The following is a 25314-nucleotide window of genomic DNA, read 5'->3' on the forward strand; positions in this document are numbered from 1 at the left end:
TGAATCGACATACTTTAAGCATTGTTGACGCTATTTCCATTTGAATGAGGAAATAGCGTCAATGACTTTATTTCCAAATTTTTGTTGACTTTATTTCGCTTTTGAAAAGGTAATAATGTCAATTGACTTTATTTCGCACCAGGGTGGGAAATAAAGTCAATTGACCTTATTTCCATTGACCTTATTACCTGTCACCGGTTCAACAATTCAACTAGAAGCTGACATATACCATGTTTATATGATGCTTCAATTCGTTCTAAGTTCAACCATGTTATTTGGAAACACACATGTAAACACATTCTTAAATCGAATTGAAACTTTTAACCGTGCCACCATAAATCACATTTTTAATGCGAGTTAACGAGTTGTTGAATCGTGTTAAGCTTGTTTCATGCAACTCCGTATGAAGTAAAACATTTAAATAGTTCTTGAAATTACATTTAGACTAAACTTTCTAACAAAATTAATAGCTAATATCCTTTTTCATGGCTGCTTGGGTCTTTAATTATTATTTTTCCATGTTTATTATTTTCAAGAAATGAGGGTTTGAAAGCGTGTTCGATCGGCTCATTTCTTTAGTTGCATATAAACACTTGCATTTCAAGCGAGCTACACTGACACGAGTTAATTCGATACCGAGTTTGATGCCATATAAACAAAGTAATAGGCGCGTCCATGGTTGCTATCATGGATAATAGGTGCGTTCGTTTAAAATCTCCAGTAAAAACCAACCAACTGCCAAATTCCGGCGGAATGTTATCTGTTCTCTCACAAGAGAGAAATATCCAAAACTACGCGAACAGAAAATTTGCAGAAACTTGCAAGTTAGACGAACAGCTGATATAATTTTTGTTTACATTCAAAAGTGTAAAATTTAAAACGTACGAAAAGTCCTCACAAAGTGTTATACTGACACAGTTTATTGATTAATCATTATTCGTCGTATTATATGTGTTTAATGCATATGCATTAAATTGTAACTTCCAACAATTTTAGAAATTAATTCCTTTAAAATATGTATTTCTTTTTTCGCTTCATGAAACAGTTACAGTAATAAATTTTTCTTAGTTCACTTGTACGCTTTAAGATTTCCATTTAATCGCAATTTCATTTGATGTAATGTGGAACGATTTTCCGTCATCCCTTGTCAAATTTGGTTTGGAGACAAACCGGTTTCGGCGTTGTGCCATCTTCAGTGTCATTTTGACATTTATTCATGAACAGAAACATGGTACAGAAATCATGTAAGTATATTCCTATGTAAACTTCTAGGCAACTTTAATACAATCTCGAAGGTGTAAGTAACGCCGATTGTTAATGTCAAAAGAAAGAGGGCTTTTAATACTTTTGGTAACTTTTTGGTAATCTTTTCGAGTTTTTAGTCAGAAATTCGACAATTCGGATTATCCGGATATTAAAAAGATCCGGATAGAACTCCCAGCCTTAGTTGCTGCCTATCTAGGTGACCGAATGAATGTGGCATTTTTAAGAAGCATTTGATTTCTTGTAAACTTTAGAATTTAACCCAAAACTGGTATGTTCAAATCTATTACTTTTCCACTTCCTCTTCTTCCGTTTTCGGTCTACGCTGAATTAATTAAGTACACCAAAACCTTGCAAAAAATTAGCATAAATCACTGCAAAAGCCACGGACAAATTGTTATAGCTCGCGACATACAACCCAAAGTAGCCTCCACATCTCCACACACATAATAGGACTAATTGCTAATTAAACATATAATAATAAATTAATTGGGCTACTGTTAACACCTGACAACGTTGCTGCTGGAACACTGCGGCGCACAAAGTAGCGGAAACAAAGAAACCATGAATGGACAAAAAACAAAACAAACAAAAAAGGTAGAAGCTGAAAGCAAAATGACAAAAAAATTAAGCCCAACAAATTAATGTTCAGCTAATTGTTTTCGTTGTTAATTTGTACGTACAGAAGCAGGCAGCATTATCAATTTTGGTAGCCATATATTGGTTTGTCGGTACATACTTACACAAATACCGTATTATGTTGTCGAAATAAATATGCTTAATTACACCTCATTGATAGCCACTTACAATTACGGCCATTGCGTAAAATTTACGTAAATAATGAAATTTGTAAGCCTGGCTGTGGCCACTCATCGTCCACTCGATGGCTACTTCCACTCACTCCACGAAGACTGATGGCTTCATTACGATTATCAATTAACACACCCACCTTTCCGCACAACTCATTAAACCCATGGTCTATGAAATGACACAATTGTTGTTTTATAGGTATGTATGTGTACCCGTATTTGTATATCTACGCAACAACAATTAAGAAATCAATCACAATAAGCCACAATAATACTTAAGTCATAAGCACTTAACTCTAATTCACTACAAAATAAAAATTCAACAAATGAGCTGAAGATGTTTCATTGAAATATAGCTTATAATTAATTTTTAATTTACTATGATGATGACATACATATATATGTATGTACATATGTACGAGTATGTTGGTTTGCAGCTTTTCACAGTTTTGCTCCCTTGTGGAATACGCTTATCGCATAGAATTCCGGTAGTCGATATAATTTGAGACGTTGATGACTAAATTGACCATTGACTAGCGCTTTCACATAGAAAATGTCCTTCATGGTGAGCTCACGCGGCACATTGCTTCCTTCATATAATGCATTGGTGTGCGGCAGCTTTGTTGGGTGGTAGGCTTTACGCTTCAATAGTTTCACATAAATTACGTTATTGTCCTCATCATCAAGCTCCCGTCCCTGCAGTTGTAAATTCCGTGACATCGGATATAGTAGTAATGGATGAATTGGCAACACTTCGTTTGGTTGTTGTGCGTAGTCCAATGCATCAACTGGCCCTAGAGCTTCGATTGTGGGCAGTGGTGTGCTGGAGGTGGTGGAAAAGTGTGCCATCAAAAATAAGATAGCGCCGGCAATTTGATAATTGGTGAGCTATTTAGTGATAATGAAAGAGAAGCGAGGACGAGATTAATGATAGCTAATAAAAATATAGGTTAATTAAGTGTTGTTTTTTATTTGAACGTTGTAGTTTTCAAAATATGGCAGACTAGGAGAGCCTAGAATTTCATCGTAATAAACTTAATTTTCTTGAGGAACTTAGGCTTGGAAAGTTTTATTATTTCTTTTCTTTCGTTTCTTTTTCGGGTTTAAGTCGGTTTAACTTTTGCAAATGGGTAAGCCAGTGTTTCTCCAGATACAGCTGTATTATTTTCCACTGCAGTTTAGAAACATTTCCCTCCCGGAGAACATCATACGCTGAAATAAGAATATATGTATGTATCTACAAATCCTTTTAACTGTATAAGTTACTGGGTTTACACAGTTGACATCTAACCCGCCAAGGTCAAGAAGCATAAGACATTTTATGTCCATTACTACGTTCATCTATAAGACTCGTCTTGACCTGGCTTATATTCCCAAAGCAAGGCGAAAGTGGTCTTCATTTCAAAAGGAGGAAAGTACTTTTACGTGAAACCCGATGATTTTTGAACTATTAATTGATATGAACAACCGTCAAAAGATAGAGCGAATTATGCTATTAGAGCCCCAGCATGCCTATTATAAAGCTAAACCTGTGGAAACAGTGCTCCGCCATAGCGTCACTAAAATAAACCAAGTCCAAGCTGCAAAATAACTAGCCTTATTTGTTTTCTAGATATTAAAAGTGCCAATGTTCCCAATGTTGTTAAAACCTTGTTCCAATTAGGACTTTCCGCACGGCGGAGAAATCTCCTCACTTCTACGGAATGTAACAATAAATAGTCTGTTACTCTGATTAGATGGCACAGGATGTGAGCTCATAGCTAGGGCGGATTCATTCTCAAGTTCTAAGTGACCAAAGTCAGAAGGCCTTAGTAAATGTAGGAACTTAGTCAACAGGCCGTTAAATACGAAATTCCTCAAAGTCCAGTTACCATCGAAAAATGGTGTTACACAGAACCTCGTGGAGGTAGTCAAATAGCACTTGGGCTTTATGTTGAACTAGAAATGCTGAAGAAAAGATCAGGAAGGAAAAAAGAGTATGGTCCTGCTTTGTCTTCACACTCTAACAATCGAAAACTCTTTTCGCTTTTAGCGTCTTTAAGCACAACAAGTAACAATTATTGCCATTTCAGTAACACGCGGTTTACACCTGGCAATGCTGTGATAACAGCGGCAATACATGCGCACTTCTTCAATTATCTGAAAAACTGTCTGGGCTATTTTCATGACAATGATTTGACGTATGCCGACAACAATTTGACGTCTTGCGGAAAAAATTAAAACAAAATGCCCATAATAACGGAAAAGACGCAGAGTTAGTAAGATTGTAGTCTTTAATTTATTTGTTTAATTTTTTGCCTCGCTTTTATTAGCTTGGGGTGTAACTATGTAATAATGGTGTGGCTAAAAGTTGCAACAAAATTTCCATTACCAAGTTACAAGCCTCTTGACCGTACATATGGGAATTGATTTAACAGCCCTATTCCCACAACACTGACACAATTAATAGTAGGACTGTTGTGTCCATTACTGCACGTAAAACACATTATAAGCATTCTTTCGCCGTTGTCGCGTACTTAGTAGGTCATAAAAATAACAGTGACAATTGTCACCCTTAGAGAGCTTAAAACAAATTTGCGGCATAGTATTAGGCGTAGTAGTAAAGACAATAGTCAGCCGCTGAGTTTTGTCATTGGCGTGGGAATAGAGCTGAAAATTTCCATTTTAAAGTTACCTGATGACGGTACAAATGAAAATTCCAAAGATTGATTTCGCATGTAAATAAAATTATAGGTTAAAAAAAAAAACTAAAAACTCGCTTTTTTACAATGTGAACTAAAGAGTGAAAAATAATTTATAGAAATATAGATTTCATTTAAGAGGAATAAAAAGTTCCCTAACTTGATTTAATTAAACTTTTTAAACCAACCAAAAATATGATTAAAGTAATTGACAATAAAATTAATTTTACCGGAAAACGAAGCTTGCGGTGTTTCTTAGAGTTTGTAGTCCTGCTATTGAAAATATTCAATACTAGCTTATACCCGCGGGTTTCACCCCGCGCTTTTATACAAATAGGAAAAATAATTTAATGATGTTAGATTTTATTTCTGTGCCCATTTCGTTATAGCTCGTTATTTTTTAAGCGAGTCAAGGTATTTAGGCCGTTTAAAACTATTAAATTATAAAATCTCGTCTGCGCGCTAGGCATACGAAATATATCGATCCCTCTAAGTTCATCTTAAAATGTTTCCAGGTATACGACGCGTGAACGTGTAACCTTCTTGGAGGTGCCACGGCGAGTTCTAATATTTCCAACTCAAATTTATTAACCTGGCCTTCATAAAATACCACTTCTCATTACTGTATCAAATGCCTCAAGAGAGCTTTAGATTATAAGGCCGAACCCGGCTCTCCCTTTTCCATTTAATGAAATTTATTCTGTCTTCCACAAACAGGGATATGTGGCAAGAAAAAGTAAATTTGTACTGGAAGTGCCACGCCCCTTTTTCTTATAAAACTAATCTTCTTCCATGAATTTAGAATTGATTTTACATACCCCAGTACCAAGTCCCAGTACTCTACCATGAACACCTCTAGAGATAAACAGTAAGAGTAAGTAAGATTTGTACGGCAGGAACCATGTCCCCTTTTCGAATAACGCAAATTCTTCTCTTTGAGTATGGAATTAATTTTGTATACACATCTCGGTGCCAAGTTCCAGTCCTCTGCAATAAACACCTCCAGAGATATGCAGCATAGAAAAATCAATTTGCATGGGAGTTGCCACACCACCTTTTCCAATAACTCTCATTTTTCTCCATGAGTATGGTATTAGTTTCACATACATACATGCATACATATGTATTTCCATACCAAGCTTGAGTGCTTTACCCCAAACATTTGAAGAGATATGCAATATGAAACTTTCAGTCAGTATGGGAGGTGCTACGCCTCTTTTCCAAAAACGTCCATTTTTCTCCGTGAATATGAACATGATTTCACACAGTGTTGGCAAACTGTTAATCTGATTAACGATTAAAAATTAACGATTAAAATGTTAATCGCGTTTGACGATTAAAATTAATTAGTCGTAATCAACTGTACGATTAATGATAACATTTTTTTAATCGTTAATCGCTGGCTGCGATTACGTTTAATTAATTTAAAACATTAATCGTTAATCCAATTAAAAATAAAATCTGATTAATTTGTCTAGTTTGTCCGAGTTTGAAACCAAACACCAGTTATAGTAATTATTTTGTGTTTTACGCTTATAAAAAGCACGTAATATAAAAAAATAATAATTATTGTTATTAGTAATACATAAACTGGGAACTTTTACAAACCTAGTTTGTAAAACGTTTGTTGGTATATATCTTAATGAAAATGCACACCAAATTGCTTAGATTGATGAGGAAACCCGACTTAGCCATACCGGATTAACTTGCTTTGTGTGCACAGGGAAATTCCAGCATAACCAATAATCACCAAAATTACTTGATCAAATTAAGAATTAATGATTAAAAAATAATTTTTTAATCGCGGTTACCATTAACTGTTTAGTCGGATTAAAATTAATCATGATTAACTGTAATCAGATTGAATTTAATCGAATTAACTAACTAATTAAAACATCAATCGATTAATGCCAACATTGATTTCACATACATATCACTATACCAAGTTTCAGTTCTCTCCCACAAATACTTCCAGAGATATGTATGTAATATGAAAATTCCAATTTGTATGGGAGGGGCCTTGAGTTATCGGACTTGCTTTCAGTCTAAGACCATCCTTCCGAAATCCGTAGTAAGTGTACTAAATTCCGTTCTGATCGGAAAACCGGTTAAGGAAGTAGCCTATTTNAATTAACTAACTAATTAAAACATCAATCGATTAATGGCAACATTGATTTCACATACATATCACTATACCAAGTTTCAGTTCTCTCCCACAAATACTTCGAGAGATATGTATGTAATATGAAAATTCCAATTTGTATGCTAGGGGCCTTGAGTTATCGGACTTGCTTTCAGTCTAAGACCATCCTTCCGAAATCCGTAGTAAGTGTATTAAATTTCGCTCTGATCGGAACACCGGTTAAGGAAGTAGCATATTTTTTAATCCAGGTCATAAACCATCTTTGAGCAAAATTTCATTTTCAAGCAGGTGGCAACTCTTAAGAAAAGTAGCCTATTTTCCAATCTAGGTTATAAGCTATCCGTGTGCAAATTTTCATGCAAATCCATTCAGTCGTTCCCGCATATTAAATAAATGAAACTTTTTTAACAGGTGGCAACTCTTAAAAATTAGCCTATTAGCCAATCTGGTCCATAAGCTATCTGCGTACAAAATTTCATGCAAATGCGTGTAGTCGTTTCCGCGTGATGATTTCCCAAACATCCAAACATACAAACTTTCACATTTAAATATAATATTTATAAGATTACTAAACTGAGAATGAAAAGTTCAAAACAATTGATATCAAGCACCCCACATATTTTAGCTTGTTTCTAAAAATTCAATCAAATCAGGTCAGGGAACTTCCTATCCTCTTAAACGAAGTTTGTATTTGTATAAATTATTTTTCACTTTTTAGTTCACATTGTAATAAGAGCGAGTTTTTAGTTTTTTAAACTATAACTTTATTAGCCTAGTTTAAGCTGTTTTACAATTTACTAAGTCCTACATAGTTCAATTTAAAGGAAAATTAAAATTTTTCAATTCCAACCACTGCAGTTAAAGCTTGGCAATATGTGGTGCGGTTATAATTTTACAATGGGGTAATAATGGGTAAGTTGAGTCCAAAGCAGGTCTGATAGTTCCAGTAAAACCACTGTTGAAAATATACTTGAAATTGAAATCGACATATCGTGAATTTAGCGATGTTAGAAAATTTTCAACTTCGATGACAAACATGGAATTTTGAACTGATATTATCGGTGTTTCGGAAACATCGATGCATCCTTACTAAACGCGTAAAACGAGAACCAAGGGCCTCATGCATAAAAAGTGAGCTTAAGCTCCGACTCGTTTTTCAGTACAAATTCTTGAGCTTGAGCTCACCCTTTCAGTGCAAAAATTGAGTCTGAGCTTAAGCTCACTTTTTATGCATAAGGCCCCAAGTGTATTTAGGACTAATTTTGGTTGCTAAGCTCCAAAGCCAAAGTCTATGATAGTACGACTCCTTGATAGCTCACTGGGTAGAAATATTGCGGTGAAGTGGTGTGTTGTTTTTTTTTCAAAAAGGCGGCCAAATGTATTACTGGCCTGTAAACAAAAATCTCCTGCTCTTTATTGCCGCCTATATGTACCACTCAGTGTTGGGCGTTAATCAATTAATTTTTTAATCATCTTGATAATTGATTGCGATGCGCAATTAAAATTTTAATTGCAATTGAACTAATTGCTATTAAATTGTTAATTGCACACGGCAATTAAATAACTTAATTGTTTTTTTTTAACATTAACCTACTTATAAATGAAATAAAAAATACGGCGCGGGCTTTGGATGTGGATGGCTGTGATATCGACGTCCCTGACCTATAAATTAGGCATTTGAATAAAGTTAATTTTTAATGAAATTCACAAACCAATTAAATACTGGTTAATTGTTAATTGTAGAGAATCACAATCACCGCTACAATTAACAATTAATGAATTTGTAATTGTTATTCTGCACTAAAATTAACAACTAATTAATTGTTAGTTGTTATTCTCCAGAATTAACATTAACCAATTGGTAACTGTCCTTTTAATTAAAATTTGCCAGGCACTATCAATATGGTCGGACTTACTTACGCCAAATCCGAAATAAATGCTTGTTTGCAGGGAAAGCCCCAGTCTACCACAAATCTTAGTTACTGGGTGTTATAAAAGGTAAGTGCGCTTGGGCCACACTGGAGAAATGAAACTTACCTTGGTCCTTATCTTTGTTTTTATATTTTCGATAACGTAATAAGAGGCTATGAGATTTGATGTCAGGTAATGCGATGCAATGTAATGTGATTTCTGGTGATTTGATGTGAAGTGATGTGATAGGATGTCATGTCATGCCAAATGATGTGATATCATGTGATGTTCTGTCATATGATGTGACATCATGGGAATCGATAACAATATAGGATAGTAACATCAATAAAAATATCGATAACCAATTCGATAAAAAATAAAGATAGCAAAATTGATAAAAATTTCAAAAACAAAGTCGATAAAAATATCCATAATAAAATCCATAAAAATATCTACAACAAAATCGATAAAGATATCGATAAAAAATATCGATAACAAAATCGCTAAAAACATCAATAAAAATCGATGATAAAAATATCGATGTCAAAATCGATAAAAAATATCGGTAACAAAATCGACAAAAATATCGATAACAAAATCTATAAAAATGTCGATACAAAGTCGATAAAAATATCGATAACAAAATCGTGAAACTCAAATACTCCAATTATGGTTCTCGTTGGTGTCCAGAGATGAAAATGATAGCTAATGCTTAGTTAATTTGTTGTTGTTATAAAAAGTATATAATTAGTAGACGTCCAATATAAGAAATCGTATGTTTTTTGTTTTAATTACCTATAATACCCCGATAGTTTCAATTAAATAACTAAATGCATTCAGTTAAAAAAATACATATTGTGTTTAATTCAATGACAGCGAACATTTTATTGATTTTTTTGTTTACAATTTATTTCAATTCGCATCCGCTTTTTAACTTGACGTTAAACCAAACTCAGTTAAACTACCGTTGACTTAAGGAAACGTTTGCTTTTGCAAAGAACTCGAACTTTCAGCTAAAAACTTAATCAGCGTCCATTATATGGAATAATAAAAAAAGTTTGGGTTCGTATGTAATATAGAAACATCAATGAGATAATTTTAATGATTCGTTAAACCGAAAATTTTTTATTTCGAAAGTTCGTTATACTTGACCTCAACTGTACTTAAATACATTTGATTCAAATATCGATTTCTATGCTAGATTATGTACACATGAAAGAACGTTAGTTGAATTTTCGTTGTTCTTGTAAAAAATTTATAAAGTAAATTGAAAATTCGATGTGATAATTTTATATTTAAAATACATTTCTGCTGAAAAAATCGTCCGAAATAGTAATTAGTCTGGCGATGAAATATACCTTTTTTCGTGGAATGCCATTTCACAGTTGAAATGACCTACTTATTATTTCTTAAAAATATGCTCAGCTTGTTACGTATAAAGGTATAATAAATTTTCAATACAAAAAAAAAAAGTTAGCATACAGTATTTCCCTTCATACAGCTTTCAAAATCATTTACTATTTATGTTTTTATGAATTTTGCTGATCATCTTTATTTATGTTATCGTGAATGTAGTATGTATGTAACTATATGTAAAATCTATTCAAAGTCTCTGCAATGCTTTTAGAGGACAACTGCTTTGTCATTTCAATTGAGCATTGTAGTACATACATAGATATTACGCAAGCGAAAAAAATTGTTGATGCTTTTTACGTAACGCTGAGTGCAAAACTTTTTTTTTGATTTTTCGTTAAATGAACCACAAAAAATGGCGGAAAAGTACAGGGGGTTCACAAGATGCTCTAAATTCCGGTTGTTGCAAATCGCCTATTACATACAAGTAACTTTATATAGTACGCGTTATGACACTTTCTGAATAACCAAACTTTTTCATAGAAACTTGCATATATATTTTGGCACCTGGCCAGTTAAGGAAGATCTTACTACGTGCGCTAATTAACCCGGGGTGGGGTTTTCTCAAGAGGTCCTATAGACGATACTGTGTGAAACAGTGAAGCCCTATACGAACCAACTGATTGAACTTTATCAGTGTGGCTTCAGATATGGCGAGTCCACCATTGACCGGATTTTCAAGTTCGTCACAAAGACCTTAGATAGGTAAGCAAATAGGCACACACCACCTTTTCTTCATTTTGAAAGTCGCTTTTCGATTTTACGAACGAAGATGTCTCTACGACGCCGCTATTTGGATCTATACAAAACTAATATAGCTACATGTATAGAGCACGTTGGGAAGGACCTTTCAGATACGTCCTAGAACAAACGAGGATTTAGATAACGCTCGACTGGACATTCATTGGTGGGCAACGAAAGCAAGGGCGCCCACGAGCTCGTGAACAACTGACATAACTCTGCACAGGAGAGAGGCAATTAGCAAAGTATTTTACCCTACAACCAAACCGACAAACGGTTTAGGTAGATGAATAAGAAGCGAAGTTCTTTATTAAAATTAAATATGTAAGCTTTGGGCTCACATATAAGCTAAGTATTTGACAGAGGAACTCCTCCAAGTTAGATGTGTAAAGATTAATTGGCAGAGTATGAAGTTTCATCGAGCAAATTTTTGTAAAAATTATTTTTCTTAATTTTTCCATGTTCACCATCGCAATTATAAAAAATACAAATGTCTATGAAAGTGGTCAAACCTATGACCTATTATTGTAAAATCGTTGTTACCGAACAAATGGTCGACTTTTTAAAATAGGATAAAAATTGTCGAAGTTGGCCAATTTTTGTCGTAAGTGCGGCCTAGAGTTTATTTGTGTTTATGTACTCGATTTTCAGATCTTTTGCATAGTGTTGCTAAAGAATTCGTTAATATTTACTTAAAATTGTCTTTAGCGAAAAAAATGCTTTTTCACAAAATTTTTTGAAAATTGGCCATACAGACATCAAATAAGTGTATGTATCCCAAAAACTATTTCACTGATTGTCGAATTTGGTATACACATTCCTCTTAGCCTTTTCAAGCGCCATGTTGAAGTCGAACAAAAAGCACGCCCTCCTTAACTTAACAATATTTTAGGGGGCGTGGTTGTTAATTTTTTCCTTGATTTATCCCAAGAAAAATCCTCAATAATCTTGTAAGCATTCATATTATGAGAAACTGTGTCCTCCTCTTCGTACATACATATTGCATGCGATCTTCAAACTAGGGATGCAAGTCAAAAAATACATCGATGTTTTTTTCGATTCGATACGTCGAAATATACCATCGATGGATATCGGTGTATCGTATGAAAACATCGATATATTCGATGCATCGAATGAAAACATCAACAGTATATTACAATTAAAAATATACAGCAAGAAAATGAAACAATCGTAACTTCGATAAGTGTATAACTCACAGTGAAATGTATTAATTAATTTAAAGAGTTTTCTCTGTTCTTTTGAAAAGCCTTCGAAAAAAATTTTCGGAAGGTACGGAGGTGGCGACAATTGCTAAATGTTTATAAGCATAATGAAATATTAGTGCGATTCGTAAAACGTCCCAAAGTGGCATTTTTGGCGAAATGGCAATGTTGCGAACAGGGTTGTATGAACGACCTATCGCAACTCCGGATTGCAAATGTAAAATTTTTTAAAAATGCCGCGCTTTAAAGAAAAAGAAAAGTTTTTACAATTATATTTCGAAGCAGCCTTAATTGATACTTTTGAAGACAATAAAAAAATATGTGTTTCGCGACTTTGACTTTGCAATGATTGCCAGCTCAAATACTATGGCAATGTCGCAATTTTGTCGCAAGAAAGTTCCCATACAAAAGTAATTAGCTGCGTCGCAAGGTGGCAAATTTTGCGTCAAATGCGACATTTGAAACAACTTTGCGACGTTTCATGAATCCCACTAATATAAAGTGTGCCAGCTAGCAATGACATTCTATTTCGGTACACATATTTGGCAATTTATTATCATATTTTTTTTTTTTATTTGACTTTTATGTTAACCCTTTTGATTGAGGAATTATGAAGTTTTTTGATTTGAACAATTGAAAAATGCCAATAAATTCTTGCCGCTTGTGCATAAGTACACATAACGTTGCAGTACTGGTGTTTTCAGTCCATCAGGATAAGGATCTAAACCGAAATCGGGCAGAGGTATGCAACAAAACCAAGGGTTAATGCCAGAATTGAAAAAAATTACGAAACTAAAATTGTGCTTTTAAATAAGCTTACATAAAGCTGGCTGGCACACTTTATATTATTTCACTATGTTGGTCCAAATTTCCAAATAGTTTTAGAGTGTCAATATCTTATCAATTAATATGATATTGTAGATGGTATTTTGGCACTAAACGTTTCTACTAAAAAAGCTGCAATTTATTAGTGCAATAACATTTTGCATAATAGTAATAAAATATGTATGTGTATATTCTAATAGTGCATAAATAGTGAAAATCCACATTTAGAATAGTTGCCACAGCGAAGAGTTTGAAAGCATACACAATAATTTTAGTCTGTACACACAAAAGCAGATGCATCGAAAAAAGTACATCTATATATCGATGTATATCAGAAGGTCCAAAACATCGGTTTAATTCGATACATCGAATAGAAAACATCGATATTTCCGATGCATCGATGTTTTTTTGCATCCCTACTCCAAACGGGACACAACTCAAAATTACACGTTCGTCAGAAAATGTGAAAAACTATCTCTTATCAACAAATTATAACAAAAATTTGCTCTAGCTTTTGCTGAGAGATAAATAAAAGCTTTGTGTAAATTTTAAGTGCATACTTTCAAAAATATCAAATTTGAGTTTTGTCAGCTTTGAAGAACGTGGGCATTAAGTACATATGTAGATTTTACAGCTTCGGCAGCATCTACGAAACGGTATTCGATTGCGCCCGCCGTGGTCGAGTTGTTAGCGGCGCTTACTACCACTCGGTAGGCCCAGGGTTCGAACCCTGCTCCGAGCAACACTTCACTTTTTTTTTTCTAATAACAGCCGTCCTTCGGCGTGATAACTTTAAGGCGCACACCGGAAATCAGAAGTGAAGTACCGCTAAACACTAGCAAATGTTTAGGCGCCAAATATTTTATTTATTTTTACTGGGTTAAGTACGTAACTTGCACTATTTATTAAATACTAACATAAATAATATATTCATACCATTTTTCCAAGATATTTTGTGTTTTTTTTCTATAACACTGTAACGTTTTTTTCGGAAAAATGTTTTTATAATTGGTTCACTTCTTTTAAATAATTCCCGCGTCCTTTTATGTGTGCTACTGGTATTTTGTTGTCTTCCTAAAATCAATCAAACATTAATTGTCGTCAATGCGAAATCTAACGTGAGGCGCGCGCCAAAGTCAAACGTTGACTGAAGCTTCACGCAAGGTCGTTGTAACTTCATTTACCGCAAAGCGCATGCGCAGCGTCGCACAAAAGCCACAGCGCAAACAAACTAAAAAATACGCACATATTTACTTTCAACCGACTATACATACCCTGTGGGGAAAATCTCAAGTTCTGAACTGGTGCACTTCTAGTACACCCACTACGAGTTCGCGATAAATCTCTTTTGCATGCAAATAACTGGCGAATTTAACACGGCGATGTCATAGGAATGGGAAATTGTCCCCCGATGCATTGCCTTTTCTATAGTTCCGACCCAGTTGTAGAATCGACAGACAAAAAAAGTAACAAGATGTTTTCAAACAATCTTTTTGGTTTTACCATGGTAGTAATTTTTAATTATTTCTAGAGACATGTGTTTTTAATCTGAAATCAAATTTATTTGAGTGAATGTAAATCAAATTGGGCATTGAGAACACGTTGTAGCTGAATTTGCAGAGGTGCTGACTGTTATTGGTTATGTTCCAGAAGGTGCCATAATTTTAAGATGTTAACACAAATATTAGTTTTGTATTACCAAACTATGAAAAAGCATCTGCGAAGTGCAGACTAAAAGCGTATTTGAACGAAAAAGCCACCAAGCAAAATTCTATTTAAAGTAAAAAAGCCAGCCGCTGCATCCCTTTTCGGTATTTCCGAACTAGTTCAAAATTCGCCATATGAGATCTAGTTCGTTCGGCATCCCTTTTTCTATTAAATTGTTTTTTAAAAGTACTACTTCTTGCTTCTTTTGAACTGGTTGCGATCTAGTTAGTATCGGACTGGTTCGTTTTTGGCGATAAAGGTCTAGTACGGAACTATAAATTTGGTTCACCAGTCCGTGGTTTCCCTACAGGGTATTGTATATGTATGTATGAATGTATGCGACACAAAATTTTTCAAATATTTAAAAAAATTGGCTTGTATTAACAAATAAATACAGCAAATAGCAAAGAGTGATAGAGTGTTTGCAAATTGGCGATACCAATCGTCATTGATGGTGACCACCCTATGGAGAAACATACTAGTGTCGAATTGGTTCATTATTAGAGAATTTGAAATCATGACTAGTACGCGGTAATTCTCTTTTGCATGCTAGCAACTGGCGAATTTAAAATTACGATGTGCTACGAAGTGCCGATTGCCTCCGCTGCATCCCCTTTTCGATATTTCCGAACTAGTCCTAAGTTCGACAGATGGGATCCAGTTTGCTCTGCATCCCTATTACTATAGTTTCGAATCAGTTTTAACATCGGCAGACGAACAAAGAGTCCTATTAATTTTCCTAGGGCTGCGATTTTTAATTATTTTCAAAGAAATGTGTTTTCAATTAGAAATCAAATTTGTAAGAATGATTGTAAGAATTGAAATTTAAATTGACTGACCATTACATTACATACTTATTTTTGGCTGTAGCTGAGTGTGCAGAGATGCTTGTGGTTATTGATTAGCAGTGTTGCCAGTTTGCGGTATTTGGCTCTTTTTTTTGGATTTTATAACAAAAAAGGGCGAATGCAATTTTCTGTCAAAAAACGGGATTTTTGGCAATTAAATTTAGTAAGTAATTGATAAATAAGGAACAGCTGCCATATTCTGCGGTAAATTAAGGCCGTTCATATTATCAATCCTACCAGCGGAACTTGGTTCACTTTAAATGAATTTTAATAGCAAAATTTTGAGCTATACAGAAAGTAATTAGGAAAAAAGTAAAGTGCTAGGAGTGTGGGAACTCGTGTGAAGAAGTGTATTTTGTAAACTTTGAGCAGTTTGAGCGACCTATAAATATTTTTTGATTTCAATATATAATTTTTATATAATATAATATATGATACATATACAATTTTTTGGAGAAAGTGTGATATGTGCTACATATTTAGTTTTAAATGTAAAAAAAATATTTTTGTAAAAGTACCACATTTCTCTCTTGAACTGATGGTGATCTAGTTACTATCGGACTAGTTCGATTTTGGCGAAAAAGATCTAATACAGAACTAGAAATTCGGTTCGAGACGTCCCCGCAGGGTATAAGTAAACTTACATACAAATATATAAATTAATGTGCACATGTTTATTCAGATTTACAAACTTAGATATGGATGTTTGCAGAAATTCTAAGTTTAATGAAATTTTATTTACACATTTCTTACATTATTATTCATGCCATCAGCTACAAGCCAGAAGCGCAGCATAAAAAATAGAAGATCAACACAAGAGCCGATCATTAGGAATACATATGTCGATAAACCCGCTGGTAGCAGGGTTTCTATATTTTTAGACTTAGCATTTCTCCATATTGTTATTTTTATTAATTTATGTACTTTTAAATTTTGTCTAGCTGGCGACAGGTGTGGGTTTTGAAGAAGACCAAAAGTCAAAGATTGTGTAGAAACTATGGATGCAAAGAGTAAAAAGCAAAAAAAAAAATATAACTAATTAAAATGTAGAAATAAATGGAAAATAAAAAGATAATATTTTGTACAATTCTATTGAAAAAAGAAAAAGCCACTGAGCGCCTATATTTCTGCCTTCCCTTATCTTAGTCTGGCTTAGCAACTATTAGCCACTTGCAAGTATTCGCGGTTGGTTAATTGTTTATGTAAATTGTCTGTACATAAGTACTAAGCATTTTTTAAAATCACTAATGTTTGCGTTTATATCCATACATGCGTACTGACTAATTGTCGGCTTTTTTAATGTACCCACTTTTCAATTATAAAGTTTACTACTAAGATATTCCGCACACTTGTAATATTTATTGTTTATATGAAGAGGGCTAGAGAATGCAATAACAATGCTAAATATGTGTACTTTTCAGTTAACGAATTTCATACATAAATTCTTCTTTAAGTGCTTCGGCGTGTTTTTTTTTTACAATATAAACAAACAATTTCTTAGTGCTTAGTGCGAAATTTTGGCAAAAACTTAATTTTTATTTTTGATATCAACTCGTTGAGAATTGCTCGTATACTTGCTTGTGCTTAAAGTACAAAACCACGTATCAAGAGAATGCTAAACCTCTTATGTGAGTTGCCAAAATTTTATTTCAACACGGTTCTCTCTTTTATCCTTAATTATATCTAACTTTTATATCTAAATATCGATATTTGGGTACAAATAGATAAGGCTTGATGTCAGGAGCTTCGGGTGAGAAAATTTAATTTTTGGCACAAATGTCAGTTACGAGGCATTGCAGAACCACGATACGCGGTTTTGTACTTTAAACGACGTTGTGTACAGTGGCGGTCAAATTATTTATAAAAATATGGTTCCTGCTTTAACAAAAACTATATATGTATATCAGAACTTAGAAAAATTCCACAAATTTTTATCTAAAATAAGTGCAAGTTTTGAGTGGCTAAAAAATCGCATAATAAACAAATCGCTTAACTAAATTAAACAAGTTTGGTATCAAATGAAAAAGGTCTTAGATAGCTTTACAACTGAAATATCTAAACGAGGAAAGCCACATATTGAAAAATATTTCAATAAAAAATTTTAATTAATAACCATAGAACAAGCCTTAGGTTAGGTATGTATTTATATGAATTGCTTTATTATTTATAAATAAAAATAAAAATATTATAAATCGAGGTGGTAATCTTCGTTCGTTTCTTTCTGTTTAAAAGCTATTTCAGTCCTCTTTCATATGATACCAAATTTGTTTAATTTGGATAAGCAGTTCCTGTATTATCCAGAAAGGACGTTTATTTCGGAAATAAAAATATTAGGCCGAATTTAACTCATAAAAAATAACTGTTACTTTTGGTCCCTAGAATATTATGCAAGTGCACTGATAACACGTCACAGAAGAAACCATTAAAAATGAATTACAAAAACTAAAATCGAAAAACGCTGATGGCGTGACAGGTTCCCCAAATTCCGAAACAACTAAAATAATGAAAATGAAGAATTCTTTGGAGAACAACGGTGTTTAAACAACGATCGTGCCATGATGCTACATTGTGAAGATGAAAGTCAGTAGGATACATCCGACATTTGCGGCCCCGACGAAATTCTCAGAAAGTAATTATTGCACCACAATAAAAATAAATAAATATAACTGAAAGTCCTCTCAACTGGTGCAGTGTCAATCTGAATGAACTTACAATTTTGTCACGCTTCAAGTTTTTCAAGTTTTTCGCCTAAAACGAGTAGTTATATAGTGGCGCATGTTTAATTTACGACCCTTTAAAAAGTTTTTATTACATATAATCTTCCAATTTTTAAATTCAAGTACTAAAAAACACATTCAGTCTTACCATGAGTTTAATTTTTCCCGAACCGTTTCACTTTTCACTTTTGGTTTTCATGTACTTACTATGGGCGGAATACAAATGTTCGGGCGAAACTTAAGATAAGGGAGATTATTAAAACTTACTAACCTTTCCATTTTTATTTACCAAAGTCACCTAATTTACACACACGGATGTCTAAAATCCATATTCGCAACATCCCTAGTGTGTACGTAAAGCATTCGCTCGCATACAAGTTTACGTATTCACCACGGAACATTACAAATTACACCCATGAATTTGTTGTATATAGATTCATTTTGATGTGTGCAAAAGAATGCGAATGGAATTTTTACCTCTGTGAATTTGTGAATGTTCACCAAAGATTCACGTTCACGCTCGCTTTGAACTACATATCGTCACCTGAAATGCAAAATAACGTAACAACATCGTCACTGAAATGGAAAAAGTCGTGACTAATTTTTTTTTTTCATAAAACGATGTGGGGAGTTGTAATTCGAAAAAATTCTTCATAGCAATCAAAAAGTGAATTTTGAATTTTTTATAAGATACCACTTTTTGCATTTCAGTGACGATGTTGATACGTTATTTTGCATTTCAGGTGACGATATATAGGGAGCTTAAGTAGCAACCCTTGTACATACTAATTATTCCCTTAATAAATTCTTGCTATGAGATTTGTGTTGTACATTAGTTTAAAGTTTGTAGAAAGCGACAAACACTTTCTTTATTTGCCGCTTCTCCTCTACTTATGTATTTATACTCAGTTTTACTCTGCCTGCTTCCAAAGTGCTTTTGGTTTTCTGCAATTTCTGCTTTCACGCTTCTAATTAAAATTCAGTATGTTAAATATTCAAAATTTATTTACTCGCATATTGTACTCTACGGTACTCTACGCACAACAATGGTTAACACGTCTTAAGAGTCGTCAGTCCAACCAGCAGCGGTAAGTAAATACAAGAATTCTCATCCAAATCTCGCCATGAATACTAAACGGTTTGTATGCATGCCCCACCACTAATAACAAACAGCAATAAAATAACAATAAACAAAAATTAAATCAAATTGATTTAAAGCGAAAGTAAATCTCAGTTGCTTCCATTTAAAATAATGGGAGCTGCTTCTTGTGCAACTAAGAGAGAATATACCACAAAGGAATGCAAAAGTTAGCAATTATCTGGAAACTTGCACGCGAGGCGATTTTAAATTTGAATTGAAAATCAATTAATAGCTCAATATTTTAAATTTTAAGCTTACTTATATACGAAATCATTATGCTTTCATCAGAAGATTTGGGTCTTGCTTAAATCGTTTTACATAAATGCTACCCGCTGTACTAAACCCCATTTTTTGAGTTCACTGAGGAAGGTGGTGTGCAGAGATACTTCATTCTTCTTCAATAGAAGCTTCACTCACTGTTTAGCTTTATTGATGCCAGAAAAAAACGAGTTTTGAAACCTGGGTCACAAAATATTGCAACAACGGGACGATACGATGCCAATCCTAGGATTTCGGGATCCCGGTATGATTTTTGTAAATTGCCGTTTTGACTGCAATTAACCAAAAGCTTGAAACTGTACTTTTCAATTGCAGTCTGAGCCTTTTTTGAAGAAGATTTAAATGAATGAACTCATAGCGTTACTAATGTAAACGAAATAGAGAGTTTAAAGAAAAGTTAGATAATTTTTACATCAATCTACTCAAAAACAAAAATAGGGGGTGTGTGTTTTTAACCAGACCCAACTACCAACATGTATTTCGAACCGCTGAATCCGATTCTGAAATCCTTTTGACTCGTACACCACCCTCAAAATTTCTAGTAAATTGCGAAAAAAATGACAAAACATTCTCCATTCGCCATTTCTTTATAGAGAAGAATATGTTTAGAGAAATTGTTTTTTTATATTTTTGTTTAATGTTTTTTTTGTTGTTAATTATTACTTTCAAAAGTACCTGGTATTTACATTGCTATTTGTGGTGTATACGGTCCTCGATCACATGGTTTTTTAAATACAATTTAAAAAATGTTTTACTTTAAAATTTGTTTGATTTAATAAATATCGCTAGCGTAGAGTGGCAAGCTGTTAAGTCCCAATTCAAAAATTGTACAGGAGAGGAAAAAACTTCGCATAGCCATTTTCTTCAAGTAATTCGAAAAACTTTGAATATAACATTTTGCCTGTTTAGAGAAAAGTAAAACTCCATACGAATCAGAGGGATTCGATCTTTATTAAAAGATTTCGAAACATTTTGGCCTTATCGAATTTTCGGAGCTTTTCTTGGACTAAGCAAATTTTTCTTTCATTGAATATGAAACATAAAACAAGGACCTTTACCCTTTTTGAAACGATGCATTTTTAATTTATCTAGCCTCATGTATAAAAATAGGATTTTTCAGTGAAGTTAGCAACTTTTCACTCGAAGCTAGCGATATGTGAGTTTTACAATCAGTTTATCATAAATTTTAAATAATTTTATTTCATGGTACGTTCAAATGCTTTCTGATATTGAACTTTTACTCATATTCATAAAAGTTATGAATCAATGTGAATCCCGGGATAAGTCCCGAGATCTCGGGATTACTTCAAAAGTATACCGAAATCCCGGGACCACAATTTTCCTCATATTTTGGCATCCCTAGTTAGCATGCGTAATAGATTTTCATCACATCTATATATCGACTGCTGAGTGGAAGATCGACCTATCTCGGCAGCCAGTTCAAAAACGTCCTATTTCAGAATTTTATTGAAGAACGCCCTATTTCAGAATTCGTTTCAAAAACGCCCTATCTCAGCTGCTGATTCAAAAACGCCCCATATCAGCACATTTTCAATACATTTTGAAGTGAGATAGGGCATTTTTGAATCGTATTCTGAAATAGGGCGTTCTTCAACCAAATTCTGAGATAGAGTGTTTTTCAGCAAAATTCTGAAATAGGGCGTTCTTGTAAACTTTTTTGAGATAGGGCGTTTTCGAACTGGCTGCCGAGATAGGTCGATCTTCCACTCAGCAGTCGATATATAATAAAATTGTAACAGGCGGATATCTGTGCATTATAGATTTTAAGGAAAAATTAATATGGTGGGTCTTTATTAGAGAAATAGAAGCCAAATCAACAAATTTTAGAATTTTTGTCTGTCTGTCTGTCTGTATGTTTGTACGCGCATCACTCGAAAACTAATACATGGAATTGAATACAGTTTCCACCGATGTATTGCTAGAGGTCTAACTTAAAATATAGAAAAAAAGAGAGTTGCCATCCGTTTGAATATTGCAGTTGAAGTTAATTGATAAGATGAAGTAAATTTTGCAATATGGCTATCAAAAGAAAGAGTTTTAAGAAGGCTAACTCACACCCCAAAATATTTTTCTTGGAGTTTAATTGATAAGATAAATTGAATAATGTAATATGGGTATCCAAATTAAGAGGCTTAGGAAAGTTTACTACCGAAAATATTTTTGAGGAGGGTTGCCACCTGTTGAAAATTTTCATGAATGAAATATAACAATACGGGTATCAAACAACACAAAAATACGTTTAAGGCACGGTGAAGCAAGCCGGGTATTTTCTAGTTTTTCCGTAAAAATACATCAACTCGTTTTTTTTGCTTAGCGCAGCCCAAGCTTTTTTATCTTTTGTCTTTGTCAGGCTTGCAGTCGAAAAAGTTATATTTTTAATACAGGATTATTTTATAACTTGGATTTCAGGGGAGAAATTTTGTATTCTGTATTGAATAGTTCAGCTCGAAAAAGCAGCTAAACAAAAAACACAATATAACAATATTGTGAAATTTATTAAAGGTAACAGTCTACCTGATATCGCATCAGATATCCGAATCCGGCTCTTATTTACATGGTATCCGGTTATCTGGCAAAATCTCTATCCGGCACATCCCTACTTAAAATAATAGCCGTCATCGATTGGCCACTTCGCTGCTTGCTATGTTTGAGTTCCGGTCGCTCACGAAAAATGTTGCATGTGAAAGCAACAACAAAGTTGGCTAGCACGGATAGACGATAGCGAGTTTGGTTGTACCTCATTGAGTTCGTTCGTTTCGCCACTTGGTAACTGTTGGCGAAACGATGACGGCTCATATTCGGAAGCAAAGAAGTCTTTAGTGGCATTAGAAGATAAGTTGGAAATGGGTAGATAATGCATGCGTAGCGTAAGTATGCAATATGTATGGACAGTGGTTGAATAATGGTAATTTTAAAAATACAGTATCGGCCATATTTATACCACGGAACTTCAAAGTGATATATTTTGATACTTATGTATATTTATTTATCTTTTAGAATTTTCAGTTGTAACACACTTGATTCTCTAACGAACCCCAGGTTTAAAACTTTGAAGAAAACTACAAAACATGCAACAAATTTTCATCCAAACTTTTGAACTTTTTTCAGAAGTGTCGGATGTCGAAGATGTGGAGGTTTTCTTCCATACACAAATAAATAGAGTTTATTCGTTATATGGAAGCAAATGCGTCAACAAAAAAATCTAAAACATCAACGGTAACTTTTATCCACTTCAAACTTACACACTGTCGGACTAAAGTTGATGGAATATGAAACTCTGTACTCAAAAAATTCGAACACTTCTGAGAAGAAAGTTTCTACAAGGTCTTAAACTTCGGTGTTTACGGGTTTTTTAAGAGAATGAACTGTATTTTTATTGAAAATTCTTAAAAGCAAATAAATAGACATAAGCAACAGTCTAAGTTAAGCGTTTTGTGGAAAACAAAAGCCATAAAATAGAGTAACTCACTTTTAAACCCAATTTTTATACTTCATGTTATAATTCGTGATCCTTTCAACTTGTCCAAATATAGCTTTGATTAATAAAAACTACTTAGTTTTTGTATGAGCATATACCGGTCACACTGTGAATAACAATCCACAAGTAAAATTTTTAGCAAAAAAACCGACTTAAACTCTCATATATGAAAATATATATATATATATATCTCATGATCCACTAATCGGACCTTAACCAGATTAGTACGGGACCACCTCTGAGACACTACCTTTCCGAAATCGGTTGACGTGGTCCAAAGTTATGCGGTAACATACATAAAAATAAAAAAGAAATAAAATAAAAATAAAAAAATATTCCGACGAACTGATACCTGCTCCTTTTTTGGAAGTCAGTTAAAAATTAAACGTAAGTGCATTTTCATATGAAATTGGCCCTTAATGAGATATTTGCAAAAGTACATAGAATAAATTTTTTTTTGAATTTGGTTTAATTGTACATATATATATTATTTGCCTATATGCATGTGAATATTTACATACATACATTAATTTAATGAATGCTGAAATAATGGAAATTGAAAATAAGGGAAATTAAACAAAAATTTCAAGCACAAAAATACCTTTGGAGAAAAGTCTATTTAAAGTGCTCATATCCAAAATGTATTCAACAAAGTGTGATTGATTTTGACATTGCTCTCATAAGAAAGAGGCTATAATGTCAAACTGAAATGAATTGTTAACCCATTTGAAAATATTTTTTTTTCAAATTTGGATTTGTTTAAAACAAATGTACACAAACATTTTTCAAGCAACACATTTTCTTAATAAACGGGAAATTGTTAAAACATATACCGTGGTAATAAGTACATATGTTCGACTTTGCTTAAATATTTAATATAAGGAAACCAAGATGAAACGGAGCAAAACTTTTGAACGGTGCGCTGTGTGCAATAGAAGTCAGGACACGAAAATAGTGCGATGTGTTAAACCACCTAGTTGCGAGTTAAGACGGCAGCGATGTGTTGTTGTACTACGTGATTCATATCGCGTTTGTGAAAACCACTTCAAGGAAAGTGATTTCATTTGTTGTCCGTCCGAGTCAAGCACTTTCAAACGAGCTCATTTATACCCAAACTGTTTCGCATAAAAAAAATTTAATTTCAAAATTGTTAGAGTTAAGCTCTCATATCAAATTGGAAAAAATGTAAAATCATACTTTTATAAGTGTCGAATAATGTTTAGGATAAAAAATTTAAATATAAAAATAAACGCACAAAAACATAAAACTTGGACAATTAAAAGCAAGAAAATTGCTAAAACGGTTTTATAAACAATTTGTTTTATTTTATTGACCAAATATATATATTCCAGGTAATGTAAGTAAAACAAAACTATAATCAAAATAAAAGCCTCGGGAATCAGTGCTGACAAGATACATGCATCATTAAGGGTTAATTCGTTTGTTTATACTTTTTGACATTATAGTACCTTAAAAGAGAGCCGCACTGAGTTGTCAATCACACCTTGTTTAATACACCTTGCTCATATCGCTATTTTAGGTTCAATCAAGGCATAACAAGGTAGAAGTGATTTCGACATTTCTCTCTTTTGAACTGCGACTGAAATGTCAACTTTTAACCCTATACTATTCAAATTTTTTTTTTTTTATAAATTTTCAATTGTGAGCTGTGCGACTGATTTCAAATACATATAAAAAGAATAGGAATTGCGAGCGGTGCGTTGTGTTTGTCAAGAGCCTGGACAACAAACTTGTGCGTTATTTTAAACCTTCGAATTGTCAAGTGAAGCGACAACGGTGGGCAAATTGCTGCGATGTTTCATTAGGAGACTCTTCAGGTGTGGTCGTGACTTTATTTGTTGCCTCCCTGCAGTAAATCGCGCTAGTTCAAGAATAGCGCAGAACTAGCCGTTTAAGAGGCGGTACTGGTTCTCGATCTATCCCATCGCAATGCTTTCAACTGTCTCTTTTTACATGGCGATGTCCTACGAAGTGGAAATTGCCACCTCTGCAGAACTTTTGAACTAGTTCTGCACTGGTTCCNGGTGTGGTCGTGACTTTATTTGTTGCCTCCCTGCAGTAAATCGCGCTAGTTCAAGAATAGCGCAGAACTA

General features: G+C 33.7%; 1 protein-coding gene across 1 annotated transcript in view; it reads right to left on the reverse strand.

Moving 5' to 3' along the window:
• Positions 1 to 2315: 2315 nt before the first annotated feature.
• LOC108355504 (uncharacterized) overlaps positions 2316 to 25314 on the reverse strand; it is a 71721-nt gene continuing 48722 nt past the window's right edge. The window contains exon 2 of the mRNA XM_017606670.1: positions 2316 to 2960. Coding sequence (XP_017462159.1) covers positions 2514 to 2960 — 447 coding nt within the window. The 3' untranslated portion in view covers positions 2316 to 2513. The remainder of the gene's footprint in view (positions 2961 to 25314) is intronic.

This window comes from Rhagoletis zephyria, unplaced genomic scaffold, assembly GCF_001687245.7.
Source record: "Rhagoletis zephyria isolate East Lansing unplaced genomic scaffold, Rhagoletis_zephyria_1.1 Rzeph_scaffold_00163, whole genome shotgun sequence".
NCBI classification, from domain to species: Eukaryota; Metazoa; Arthropoda; class Insecta; order Diptera; family Tephritidae; genus Rhagoletis; species Rhagoletis zephyria.